A 12,813-nucleotide genomic window follows, 5' to 3' on the forward strand; every position below is an offset into this window, starting at 1 on the left:
TTAAAATATTAAGCAGATGTTTGCTAAAAGGATGAGTTACCGTTTTAAAGCTTTAAACGATGCACGGCAAACAAGTTTTCACGGGTTCTTTCCAAAACTGGATAAAGATTTTCGTGGGATTCAGAGGAAGAAAATAAGTTGACAACAAAAGACATTTCCGTGTAGTTACAGACGGGCTAGTTTGGCTTTTTCAAAAACTTCCTTTATAAAAACACTAACAGATCTGAGATCTGGGGTACTTTCCGAGGTTCCCCCACCCCCACCCCGTTTCTCCCCGCTTTTCTGTTTTCTAAATCGCCGGTGGAGCCCTGCCTTGACGCAGCTAGGTTTCCAGTCTGCGGCCGCAGGAAACTAATACGGCAGGAACGGTGAGAAATCTCCAGAGCAGCCTTGTTCCGAGCGCCGGTACCTTTCAGCCCGCGGAAAAGAAGAACCAGCGCCCAGGCCTTTTTGCTCCGCCACGCGGCGGCGGACGCCACCTCACACCTTCAGTCCACTGGGACCTGACGACACCGGAACCCGACGACACCGGAACCCGGCGCCCCGGGCGTGGGTTCAGCGGAGCATAATAGCTGCCGTACCGCCCGGCCGCGAGGCCCGGTGGATAGGCGGAAATTGAGGGCGCTGACGCAGCTGGGGGAACTTTGCCTCCATGGCACCTTCCTGTCCTCGACTCCGCCCCGCCAGAGGGGCTCGGCTCCGGAATTCAAGATGGAGTCGCTGAGTCGAGCTGGGCAAGAGATGAGCTTAGCAGCCCTGAAGCAACATGACCCCTACATCACCAGCATCGCAGACCTCACGGGCCAGGTCGCACTGTACACCTTCTGCCCCAAGGCCAACCAGTGGGTGAGTACAGCCAGGCCGCTGAAGTTGCTCTCCCAGCCGCCGCTTCTTAAAGGGGCCGCGCCGACCGAGCTGGGTAGGGGGCGATGCGGGAGGCCAGGGTGGCGGAGGCGAGGCCAGGGACTGGAGGAGAGCCTGGCCGGCGCCTGAGAGGTGTCGGCGCCGCTGGGGATTGGGTGAGAGGAGAGAGGGAAGTAGGTCCAAACATCCGGGGGGAAAGCTGATAGAGGGGAGGGTTGAAGAAGGGTTAGTCTCCAGGGGTCCAGTTCGAGGATGTGGGCGACCTGCCTTCTTTGCAGGTGTGTTGGAGGATATGAGACCGATGGAGTCAGAACGACGCCTGTAAGATTGTCTGAAGCTTTGAGAGTTGTTAGATAAATTATATATATATAATCTATAAAGTAAACACCCCTCTCCCCCCAACAGATAAATCAGAACCCCCTTCGCAGAGGTTATTAGGATTTAAAGCTTGAAATCCAATTAGTTTCAGTTCTTGGAAAGGCGAGAGGGTGGGGATAAGTCCCGCATTTATCAAACTACACTGTGTTTCCAGAGTTTGGAAAAGATTTCAAGGCACTTAGGAAAAGGGCTTGCTTGTTAATTTTGTTACCTTGAAACCTTTGGATAAGAGACCTCGTGTTTGTTTCAGGTATGCTGCTGGTGATGTCACTTCTGAATGCTCGCATCAGACTTTTTGCCTTTTTTGCACGAGAGAGGTTGCGAAAAGTTACATTCAGTTAGTTCACTGATTTGTTAGCCGGTTTGAAGCTTCGGTGGTTGTTTACATGTCAGAATTTCGAGACTTCCCTGGTTGTCCAGTGGTTAGGACTCCCCGCTTCTACTGCAGAGTTCCATCCTTGGTCGGGGAACTAAGATCTAACAAGCCACCCAAGTGGCTAAATAAAATATAAATAAATAAACGTAACATCATTTCCCTTAAAAATATGAATCTTCTTGATTAACTCATTTAGCTATATAGGCTTTATTTAAAAAATAATCTGTAAATGTTTGTTGGATTGAATTAATGATTCACATTCACGTTTCAATAAGAATTGAAGTCCTTGTACTAACAAAATGGAAAGATTATTATAATATATCCTTTGCAACATAATGCAGATACATGGGTTATATTTAATCATTAATTTTGTGAAAAATCATTTCACATTTATAAACAGTTAAATCAGATGCGGAGAGTTTTCAAAGTCATATTGCTTTACTTTGTATCGTCTTTCCTTCACCCCCTGGAATAGAAGGAGGTATGGCAAGCCACATAGAACAAAATTATAGATTTTTTTTTTTTAAGTGTGACTGTTTTACTAGATATTACTTTAGTTTAAATTGTTTGGACCATTGTTCTTTTCTTGCTGTACATAACATTTTTGGAGTGTGGATTGCAGACAGATGGTGAATATTTGGGGCATGAGCTTATTACTGACAAGCTTTTATTTCTAGTTTGTCACAGACTTCCAATATTTTGGAATTTTAATTGTGCCATTCTTCTTTAAATACAAGCTGAATGAAATGCAAGCTGAAATAACCTGAATTGAAAACTAAACTGCTATTATTCATTTGTATCATGGCAGTGATTTGTAACTTTACACAATTGTTTATTTGGGTAAGTTTTCTTTCATTGTGAAGCAAGTGATTACCAATTTCTTATATTAATAAAGTTTGAAAGGCAAGAAATACATAAGGAAAAATTCCATGATGATGTTTAAGTTAGAAATCAAGATGGTAAATATCTTTTAAAGTTCTTTTTTTCATCCCACCAAATTCAATTCTATATGACTAACATTTAAGTTTACTAATAGTTTGCTGATTGCATTAAACTATTTAGATCCTATCTGGGCTGTGAACTGTAGACTAATTTTTTTTTTTTTTTTTTTTAAAAACATTGTAACTATTTAAAACCTAAATACACTCTTGTCACAGCAAATGAAAGATGATGAATTGTACTTTCTTAATCAAACGTTTACTTTAAGCTAAAAAAAAGTTTAAAATTATTTGTACGAACTATACAAATTATACTAAGTATAATTTCAGTATTCGTGATTCTTCAACAAAGTTCTAAGAATAACAAACTCATTGTGTTTGACAGTAGTTCTTAACTAATCACAAAATTTGCTGCTCGTGAAAATATGCCAGAATCTCCCAAGTGATGAAACAGTGTCCTGTAAGATAAAATTTCTTTTTTTTTTTCCTACTGACTGATAAACTTTAAAGGTGAAGTAATGACTGTATATGGACGTTGACTTTAAAATTAAGAAATTTGGCTAAAACATTTTAGTTTTAAAAAATGAAAGCTAATTCTAGATATTTTTCTCCTTTACATTTTAAAAAAGAAAAGAAAAGTTACTGTAGATATAGGCATGTTGCTGGATAGAACATTGCATATCAATTAACATGCATTAATTAATTAATTAATTTTAAAATAAATAAGTTGATCTTAAATGTGAAGTACTTTTCCACTGTGACAACTTGTGGTTAGATTATGGGGGGAAAAACTAATTGACTCATTGTCTGTTACAGGAGAAGACTGATATAGAAGGGACCTTATTTGTATATCGAAGGTAAGCTTTTTAAAAAAGTATTATTTTTTTTTAATTTGATGGTGAACAATGTCATGTAGAGTGATTCAGCCCTATTGTAATTTGTGTTTGGAACCTTCCTGCTTGACCCTTCCAAGTATTCATCCATCCCTTGCTGTGAAATCTTAACCAAGTAATGTCCCTTCTTTGACAGTTCCTGTGATTCAGAATCAAACAGAACTTATTTAGGAACCTAGCAAAATAGAAAACATTTTGTAGTAATGAATGAATCTAAAGCAGATGCCTTTCTCCTTCCCCCATATTAGGAAAACAGAGATATGTTAGTCATTGGAGTTTCTTGTTTTCCTGGATCCCTCTTAACTCTCGCTCTGATTGAGATAGATGCCTTTTCTTGGTTTCTAAAGCTTAGGAAACTCAGCAGGATTACTGATACACATACACACACGAAAAGAACTGATACTGGTTCTTTTCGTGTGTGTGTGTGTGTGTGTGTGTGGTAAATTATTTATGGATTGCAACAAGAATTTGTCAAATATTCTTCTAAATTGTGTTGTGCACCTTTGAGATCTTGTTTAAAAAACACTGATTTTTTTCTTCCTTTTAAGTGATTTAATGTTACTCTTTCTTTTTGACATTTTGTTCCCTGTTACTCATCTTTCTCCTTTAAAAAAAAAAAAAAGACTTTTACCTGGTAATATTCATTACCAATATAAATCTCTAGAAGCTCTTCAACTATTATTAGAACCTTGGTACTTGGGAAGCACTTTCCTGGCCTTATTGTAACAGCGTGGATTCACCAAATTACAGAAAATGAAATTTAGTTTAGTGACTGACTTGATTTAATAAAATTTATGGAAGCTTCCACTTGTATTGATTCCAATAAAAGGAGACCAGTGAGACTCTGTTTGGGAAATGTGGGAACATGTTATGGATGAAATGGATAAATATATACCAGATGTCAGAATGTCCCTTTGGAGAGACCTTAGCATAGAAGAAGCATGGATTTGGAATCAGAAAACCTAAAAGCTGAATCCTGGTTATTATTTGTGTGACTTAGGGTGCAGGCCTGAATCATCCTAAGCTTGTTTCCTAATCTGGAGAATAGAGTTCTAAAACCTCTCCCATTAACACAGAAATATTCCGTATACAAGTGAGAAGTACCTGAAGGATCATGTGCTGGATCACCCTGACATGGGAACCAAGATGTTTCTTGTAGGATTCAAAACATTTTCTTACTAGCTCAAGTCTCTCCATAGTTCTCCCATTTGATATAAGCAAAATCATTGTGATGGTGGGCAATAATTATTGTAACCAGTCCTGTACCATATTTAAAATAAATGATATTTTTATTGAGCGTATATTCACTAAATATCTACTATATGGCTCTCTTGGTACTTACCTGAAAAAAAGAAGAATCCTATTTGCATGGTACAGTTTAGTGGAGAAGGATGGTAAACACAAAAAATCATGGTGTGGAAAAAGAGAGAAGGGTTAGAGGTATTGAGCTTGGTAGCATTGAAAAGGGTAGTTCTGTAGCAGGCCTTAGTGAGAATGGGACATTTGAACAGAGGCTTGTGGGAAATGAGATAACTGTAGATTCTGGGCAAGTAGCCCAGACAGAGGTCTTTAGGTAGAAACATACCTATAGGAAGAATGGTAAGGAGTCCAGTGTGGCTGGAGCAGGAAGAACAGGGAAGAGGCACAGGCGTTGAAGTCAAGGGGGCACATATCACTTAAGGCCTTGGGTGGGTGGCCTTAGTTAAGACCTTGGCCTTTATTCTGAGGGACAGTCCTTGAAAGCTCCTGAGATGGGGAGGGGTATGATCTGACTTAAATTTTTTGTTTATGATTTTGAGTGCTAATAATATTATATAATGCAATATTCCATTCATTTTTTAAAATGGAACTAAAAAGTAGATAATATTTCAGCAAATTTAATGACTACTTTTTTTTTTCTTCTATTAAATCTAAGGTCAGCTTCACCTTACCATGGTTTCACCATTGTGAATCGACTGAATATGCACAATCTAGTTGAACCAGTAAATAAAGATTTGGAATTTCAGCTCCACGAACCATTTCTTCTGTATAGAAATGCAAGTTGTGAGTATCTATCTGTTAATTATAGTTCATGTGTTTGCTGCTTAATTGAGTGACTTTAGTTTCTGTCAGCACAGTATTCTTGGAAATTCAGGGTACAATAAAAACTATGGTCTATACGCTTGGTCATAAGTGAGTCTCTTGCTAAGATCAGAGCTTTTGAATTGAACTTCTAAAATTGAAACACTCTTTGTATACAGTAACTTATTATTTTAGTAATAGTTAACTATATTATTCTATATAATTATATTACATTATATTTCTACTATTTGTTCTATGAAAATAAATTTCACCCTTTGTTTTTGTTGTGATATGTGTTATTGGCTGCCCATGCCTGGTATGCTACGATTCATGGGGTCGCAAAGAGTCTCACATGACTGAGCGACTGAACTGAACTGAACTGATGCCACTGAGCAAAAGAACTTAAAGACAGATACTACTATTTCTGTGCACAAAAAAAGGACTGTCTTTGCCCTGATTGTGGTATTTTTCAGTCTGTTTATTTAGTTGAGTGTTGGGTACAAGTGCAGGGCCAAGAGCTATTGTACTTTAACATCAATAGTGTAATAACTTTTAGGGTAGACAGGCCATTAAGTCAGCTGAGACTCAGGTGAGCGGCCGCTGCTCGGTTGGAGAGAGAGGATTGTAACCCTTTTTGCTGCTTCCTAGTCCAGGGTCCTTTCAGGCATTTTAAGACACGAAAAATGGTTGGGTATAGTCAGCAAAGCCAGAGTGGCCTTTTTAAGAAATAAATACTAAAAAGTACACCTGGTTCTTGTATTTCAACATGGGATTGGAGATATGAGTGTTTGGGAACAGAAGACAGACAATTTGTCTGGCTTTGCTGGTAGGAATGTCAGCCCTGGTTATTCTGGTAAGGGGACTGTGCTGCAGCCATCATCTGAGGAGGCTGCTGGAGAGGCTTGGCTTCTAACTTAAAACCTAAAAGTATGAATTTCACTTGAGTGCGAGGTAACTAGTATTGGGGGAATGTCTTCAATAGAACATGTTTAAAAAAAAACTCCTAGAAAGTATGCATCTTTTCATTCCCTGAATGAGAAGTGACAAATCTTTGTTGAAACTAAAAGCCCCAAATTCTTCTCCCTAGCTCACTTTTAAGCAAAATAAAATCTGTCTCTTGAATTTTTAGTAAACAATTTGTCCAGATAATTCTCTCTCTTAGTTTGAATGGATGGATTTATTTAAACTATTATTAACAGTAAGAATTACTTCAGATAGCTGTTTTTTTATGCTGACTATTCTGTTAAAGGGGAAAGTCTGCAAAGCAGTGCAGATCCAATTTTTATTTAAGGAAAATTGGGTTAATTCTGTTTTTATTACCTGAAAACTTAATCTAGCTGTTGCCTCTAATATAAGTTTGATTAGTAAAGTAGTCTGCTGCTGCTGCCGCCAAGTCGCTTCAGTCATGTCTGACCCTGTGCAACCCCATAGACGGCAGCCCACCAGGCTCCCCCATCCCTGGGATTCTCCAGGCAAGAACACTGCAGTGGGTTGCCATTTCCTTCTCCAGTGCATGAAAGTGAAAAGTGAAAGTGAAGTTACTCAGTCGTGTCTGACTCTTAGGGAGCCTGGGGACTGCAGCCTACCAGGCTCCTCCGTCCATGGGATTTTCCAGGCAAGAGTACTGGAATGGGATGCCATTGCCCTCTCCGAGTAAAGTAGTCAGTAGGGGAAATTATCAGAGGCCCATGGACTTAATTACCATTTAGCATAAGCCTGAAATGAGTTGTATTGAACAAGTAAAGTTACCTATGAAGTTGAAGTGCAAGATAACACAAATAAAAATGAACCATGATTAACCAAAAAGTTTTTTATATTAATTTTTATTGGAGTGTAGTTCATTTCTAGTGTGTTGATTAACCAAAATGTAACCAATCAGAGCCTAAAATATCTGTAAATATTTCTATAGTCCATGTATGGAAGAAATGAAGGCAAATTGTAAAGGGAAAAGGCTAATGTTTTATTTTGTGAAAATTAGCAAATTTCTCATGTGTTACTTGGGATCAGTACTATAAGTTTTACCACACTATAGTGTCATAGATTGATTTGCTGTAATGATAAGACCTTAAACCATCAGAAGTGTTTCTTATGTTAATTAGAATATTCTTGAGGGGGACAGTGCACTAATGATATTTATTGTAGAAAGATTTTCAACAGAAGGTTGAAACAAAGGTTTCCTTAGTTAAACATAAGAGTCATTTAACCTAGATCATTCCGCTTCTCCGTTAATTGAGGCACTGAATTATTTCTTAAGGGCCTAACAGTTTCTGGTATTGCTAATTAGATATTCAAGAGCACATCAGTTTGGTTTTAAGCCAGAGAAAAGCCTGAAAAGGTCAAGAACAGTACTGTGGATATATGAGAAATAATCTAGAAGAAGAACTTGGGGAAAGTATTTAGAGGCCTTTTTGTACTGGGGAGAAGTGACAGGGCAGCATAAAGTGATTCTGAGAGTATTAAAGCCTCTGCGGAGTATGTTTTGTCTCCCTAGTCTTAGACCTGACAAGTAGTCTTGTCAGGTCAGCAAGCTACTGAATTGTTTAGGGATTTGATCTTTAAATAAAAAGTTAATTAGTGTCTGATGTGTATACAGGTAATTATACATGCTTCTGTAGCTGTTTTCTGTCATTTTCTCATGGGAAATACCACCAAGACACCTGACCCATTGTATTCCAGCTATACCCTCAGATCCAGCCTCTTTCTCTTAAATCAATTTTTAGAGTTGACAGAATATTGAGCTATAACTTTTTCCAGTTCTAACTTTTTTGGGGGGTAGGGGGGCATGCACTGAGTGGCTTGTAGGATCTTAGTTCTCCGGTCAAGGATGAAATTCAGACCCACAGCAGTGAGATCACAGGGTCCTAACCCCTGGATTGCCAGGAATTCCCTAGTTTTTCTTTAACACCCCACCTCACCATCCCAAGAGAAAGGTAAAAGCTTAGAAAGGAAATGCTTGCACCTGCCAGAAGTTTAGGTTTGGTGATTCTCTTGCACCTTTTGGAAACAGTTTATTTTTATACCTTTTGCCAGCCATAAGACCCCAATAAGGGTTGAGGAGACTGCAGATTCTGTACTTACTAAGTGAAAATTATATTCCCAGCACCTGATTTCTGATTCCCCACTTACAGATGAGGAAACAAGAGTCCCAGAGAAGTTAAGAAACTTGCTCAAGAGTCAACAAAGTTTATAAGTAACAGGCAGAAGTCAAATCTAGGTCTCTCTTGAGCTTCAAAACAAATGTTCTTTCTACTTTGCTACAACAGTAAAATAACTTATTTCATCAGTCCACTCTCTAGAGCAGTGCTGTCCTGTGGACTCTGTGATGATGGAAATGATCTCTATTGATACTGTCCCGTATAGCAGTCACTGGTCAGCCACATGTGACTGTGGAACACTTAAAATATGGCTGGTGCAGCCAAGAAAAAACAGATTTGTAAAGTTTATTTAATCAGTTTGCATTTAAATAGCCATATAAGACTAGTGGCTACCATATTGGACACCAGAGTTCTGAAGCATAGATCCATGCAGAAACATACTTGGGCACCTTTAGATTTGTATGCCTCTCATTTAATCATTTCTTTTTAAAATTTACAAATGATTTCTGGATGCAAGGGCTGCAGAAGATATCCCTGAGGGTGGGTTTGCCATGGTAACACTCTTTGCAGTAGAATTTAATTTGCAGAAAAGAATTCTATTCTAGGCTTTGCCATTTTCCCAACTGTAACTGGGTAAATCACTTAAACCACTGATCTGACCTGCTTGTCTTAAGAAAGCGTCATATATGTAAAGGTAAGTTATCAGGCACTTACAAATTAAAATATTATAGACTGTGTCTCTGTCTTGGACTTAAACCAAGTGGTCTTATTAGTGAAAGATCTTAAAGACTTTATTATCCAGGTCCCCTAATGAGTTGTGTATTAGTAAATTAGGAAGATATCAGCCTATCAACCTAGGGAGATGACAGGCAAGCTTATCTACTTCAGTCTGTGCTATGAACTAGAGGGAAGATTTCCCCCCTAAAAATTATAGCCAGAGGCCTCTCATATTTCAGATTTGAGGTTCAAGTTATAATATTCATTTGGTGTAATTTCTTACCCAGGCCAAAAAATTAACATGAAATTGATTCTCACCTGTTGAATACTCTAGAACACTTGGCAAAAGCAAATGCAAAACTTTTTTGGAGAGAATATTCTTAATCAAAATTGCCCCAGGATCTTACTGGTAAGCCCCAGGGTCCAAAAATTACAATAAATACAAAGACATAATTCACAGTCGGTAAAGCATATGGTAAAACAAACAGCCAGCCCTTCCCAGAAATTTTGGTTAATGATATGATCAGTTAGAGACTTTAATGGATAAGAATATCAGATGTAGATTATAAAATAAAGTGACAGGTAGATTTGAAAAATAGCTAAGTAAAACTTTAAGAAATTAAAATTTTAGTTGTTGAGGTAAACTCTCTACCTGATTTAACATTTAATTATAAAGACTGAAAAGAGAATTGGGTACCTGGAAGAGACATCTGAGGAAATTATCCAGGATGCAGTCCAGAAAGGGGAAAAATGGAAAGTTTGACAGAGAGCAAAGGGTTGGAAAGTCTTAGAAAGTTTAACATATGACAGAGAAGAATTTCAGAATGATAAAATATGTAGAGGGCGAATTTTTTTTTTTAAGAGGGAATATTTGAGGAGATTATAACTCAGAATTTTCCAGAATCCATGAAAGACATAAGTCTCGGATTTAGGCAATAAAATAAGGCCTCAAGCAAAATAAATAGAAATAAATACAGACTTGGACACATGGCAAAATAAATAGAGACCTGGATCAAAGGCAAAGACGTAAACAGCCAAACTGTTGAGATCTGTTATTTAGGAAGAGCGTCAGTTAGACTGACAGCATATTTGATTGCAGCTACTGAGTTTAGAAAACAAAGGAATTTTATTTTCAAGTACTAAAGGAAAAAAATACAATTAACCATCAATTTAGTAATTCAAGAGAGCAAACTAAGACATTTTTCAACAAAAACAGAAGTTAACTCCAGCAGACCTTTGTCATATGTGCTTCCAAAGCAGTACTGTATGGTAGCTATTGAACCCTTGAAATGTGCCTAGTACAACTATGTTTTTAACTATAAGTTCTTAATTTAGTTTAGTTAATTTATTTTTACCAGTGCAGCTGTAAAGGCTATAGTTCAGAAAGAAGAAAATTGAATACAGAAGTAATTAGGTTTAAGCAACAGTAAAACAAAATAAGCATTGACTGTATAAAAAAATAAAATGCCTAGCTTGAGTAGAGGTATTAAAAAGGTAAAGCAAAAATACCAGACAGCAGTATAAGATAAAAACTTTCCAAACCAAAAAATTACAAAGACTGAGGTGAGGGTAGATAAATTGATGACCAATAGACTTGTAAGTCAAGCTATGTTTTGATCAAAAGATTCAGGGTAATCACTGCAGAACAGAAATAGGGTGTCTTAATTTTAAACCAGTACAGTTTGAGATGGGAGAAAAGTAAATAGAAACTATGGGGAATAGCCCAGTTCTAATAAAATGGCAGAAACAAATAAACCAGTAACTGAAACAAATGTTAAGTGAACCATACTTGACAGTTAAAGGAGATTCTGAGATCGGATAGATACAGAATTTGCCAGTAATGCTGTTTTCAAAAAGCGTAAAACTCCAAAGCCAGGAAAAGTTGAAAGTAAAAGAATAGGATGATATATGTCAGGTAACTATTAGCCAAACAAGACTGATGTAGCTGTGTTAATCACATGTCATAGAATCTGAGGTAGGAAACATCAGGAATAAAAGTTATCCCATAATGACAAAAGAAGTAAATTGCCTACAAGAAAAAAACAGTTCTAAACTGATACATACCTTGTATTTATCAGCATTACACATCAAATGTTTAAAATCCATAATTATAGTGGGAAATATAAACAGACCACCTCAGTAATTGACAGATAAGGCAGATAATTTACTAAGGTTATGGGATATTTAAACAACACAGTTAGACTTGGTTTAATGGACAAAGGAAAAAACCCTGCTTCTAGCAGTTCAAGAATTTGCATTATTTTCAAGTATGTATAGAATTTTTATTAAAATTATCATACATAGGTAGGAATATGAGCAGATAGATCATATTAGCAATATGATCTATCTATCTATCAATATTAGCAATAGAGCAGATCAACAAAACAAAAGCTTTCCCCTATGACCTGATTGATCCAACAGGAAAAAGAGAAGGAGAGACATAAATGGCAATATTAGGAATAACATATACTATATATATATAATACAGCAACTAAGGATAGAGAATAAAAAACCACTGTAAAGAACTTTTTGCACAGAAGTTTAAAATTTGGATTATATAGACAATTTCCTGGAAAAAAACAGTGTAACAAAACTTAGGAGTAAATGGATTCAATGAAATAATTGGGTCAGTAGTTTTAAAATCTCTTCTATCTCATCTAAAAAGAATGCTGAGAAGAATGTTTTCTCCAGTTCAGTAAGTGGTACTAAAGTAGTCATCCATATAGCAACGGGCCTCTGAAAAAGTAACTATAAGATCTTCACATTTCTGATCTTACCACAGGAACACTTACCTCCATAGAAAGGAAATCGTGCTTCATATTATCCACTATTCCTTCAAGCATTTGATGAGCACTGGCTACAAACAACAAAACCTCACTAAGTATGTTTCTCTTAGAAGGTGCTTTCCCCCAAGATCAGTGTCGGGTACTTTCATTTTCGTTTCTGTGGGTATCTTCCAGGGTTAACATGGTAACCTGGAATTTGTTGTATATATATGTATATATACTTCTGAATTAATTATGAGATATCAGGTCTAACATGCACACAGAGTAGAATAATCACTTCTCTTTTAGCTAAAACCACCATCACACACTTGTCTAAGGACAGAATAAAGTTTGATGTGAGAAGAGAGGGGACCTTAAGGCATAGACACCCTGTAACCAGCTTAACAGCAACAGCAGATCACCACACCGGGAACAATTGGAAATAAAAATCTTATCACTGTTTAATATTTTGAAAGAACTTACCTCCAAAAATCTGTGTGAAGTACCCCTTCATTTCCGCTTCACTTGTCACTTTTCCTTTATATCGAGCATCAGTCTCTTGATATAGAGCATTTTTAATTAAAATTAGATCACTAGAAAAAGCAGGGAGATTCATTTCCATAGCGTTGAAAATGTAGCTGCCAAATGGTAAGTTTTATTAGAAGAAATATTGTAGTGTGTACGTGTGTTTTTCTTGGTCTCTGCTTGGCCTTTCTCGGTTCAAGG

General features: G+C 37.2%; 1 protein-coding gene across 1 annotated transcript in view; it reads left to right on the forward strand.

Moving 5' to 3' along the window:
- The first annotated feature begins 660 nt into the window (after positions 1-660).
- DCP1A (decapping mRNA 1A) overlaps positions 661-12,813 on the forward strand; it is a 44,063-nt gene continuing 31,910 nt past the window's right edge. Inside the window, 3 exon segments of the mRNA NM_001102330.1 lie at positions 661-846; positions 3,373-3,413; positions 5,365-5,492. Coding sequence (NP_001095800.1) covers positions 712-846; positions 3,373-3,413; positions 5,365-5,492 — 304 coding nt within the window. The 5' untranslated portion in view covers positions 661-711.

Source organism: Bos taurus, chromosome 22 (assembly GCF_002263795.3).
Source record: "Bos taurus isolate L1 Dominette 01449 registration number 42190680 breed Hereford chromosome 22, ARS-UCD2.0, whole genome shotgun sequence".
Classification (NCBI taxonomy): Eukaryota; Metazoa; Chordata; class Mammalia; order Artiodactyla; family Bovidae; genus Bos; species Bos taurus.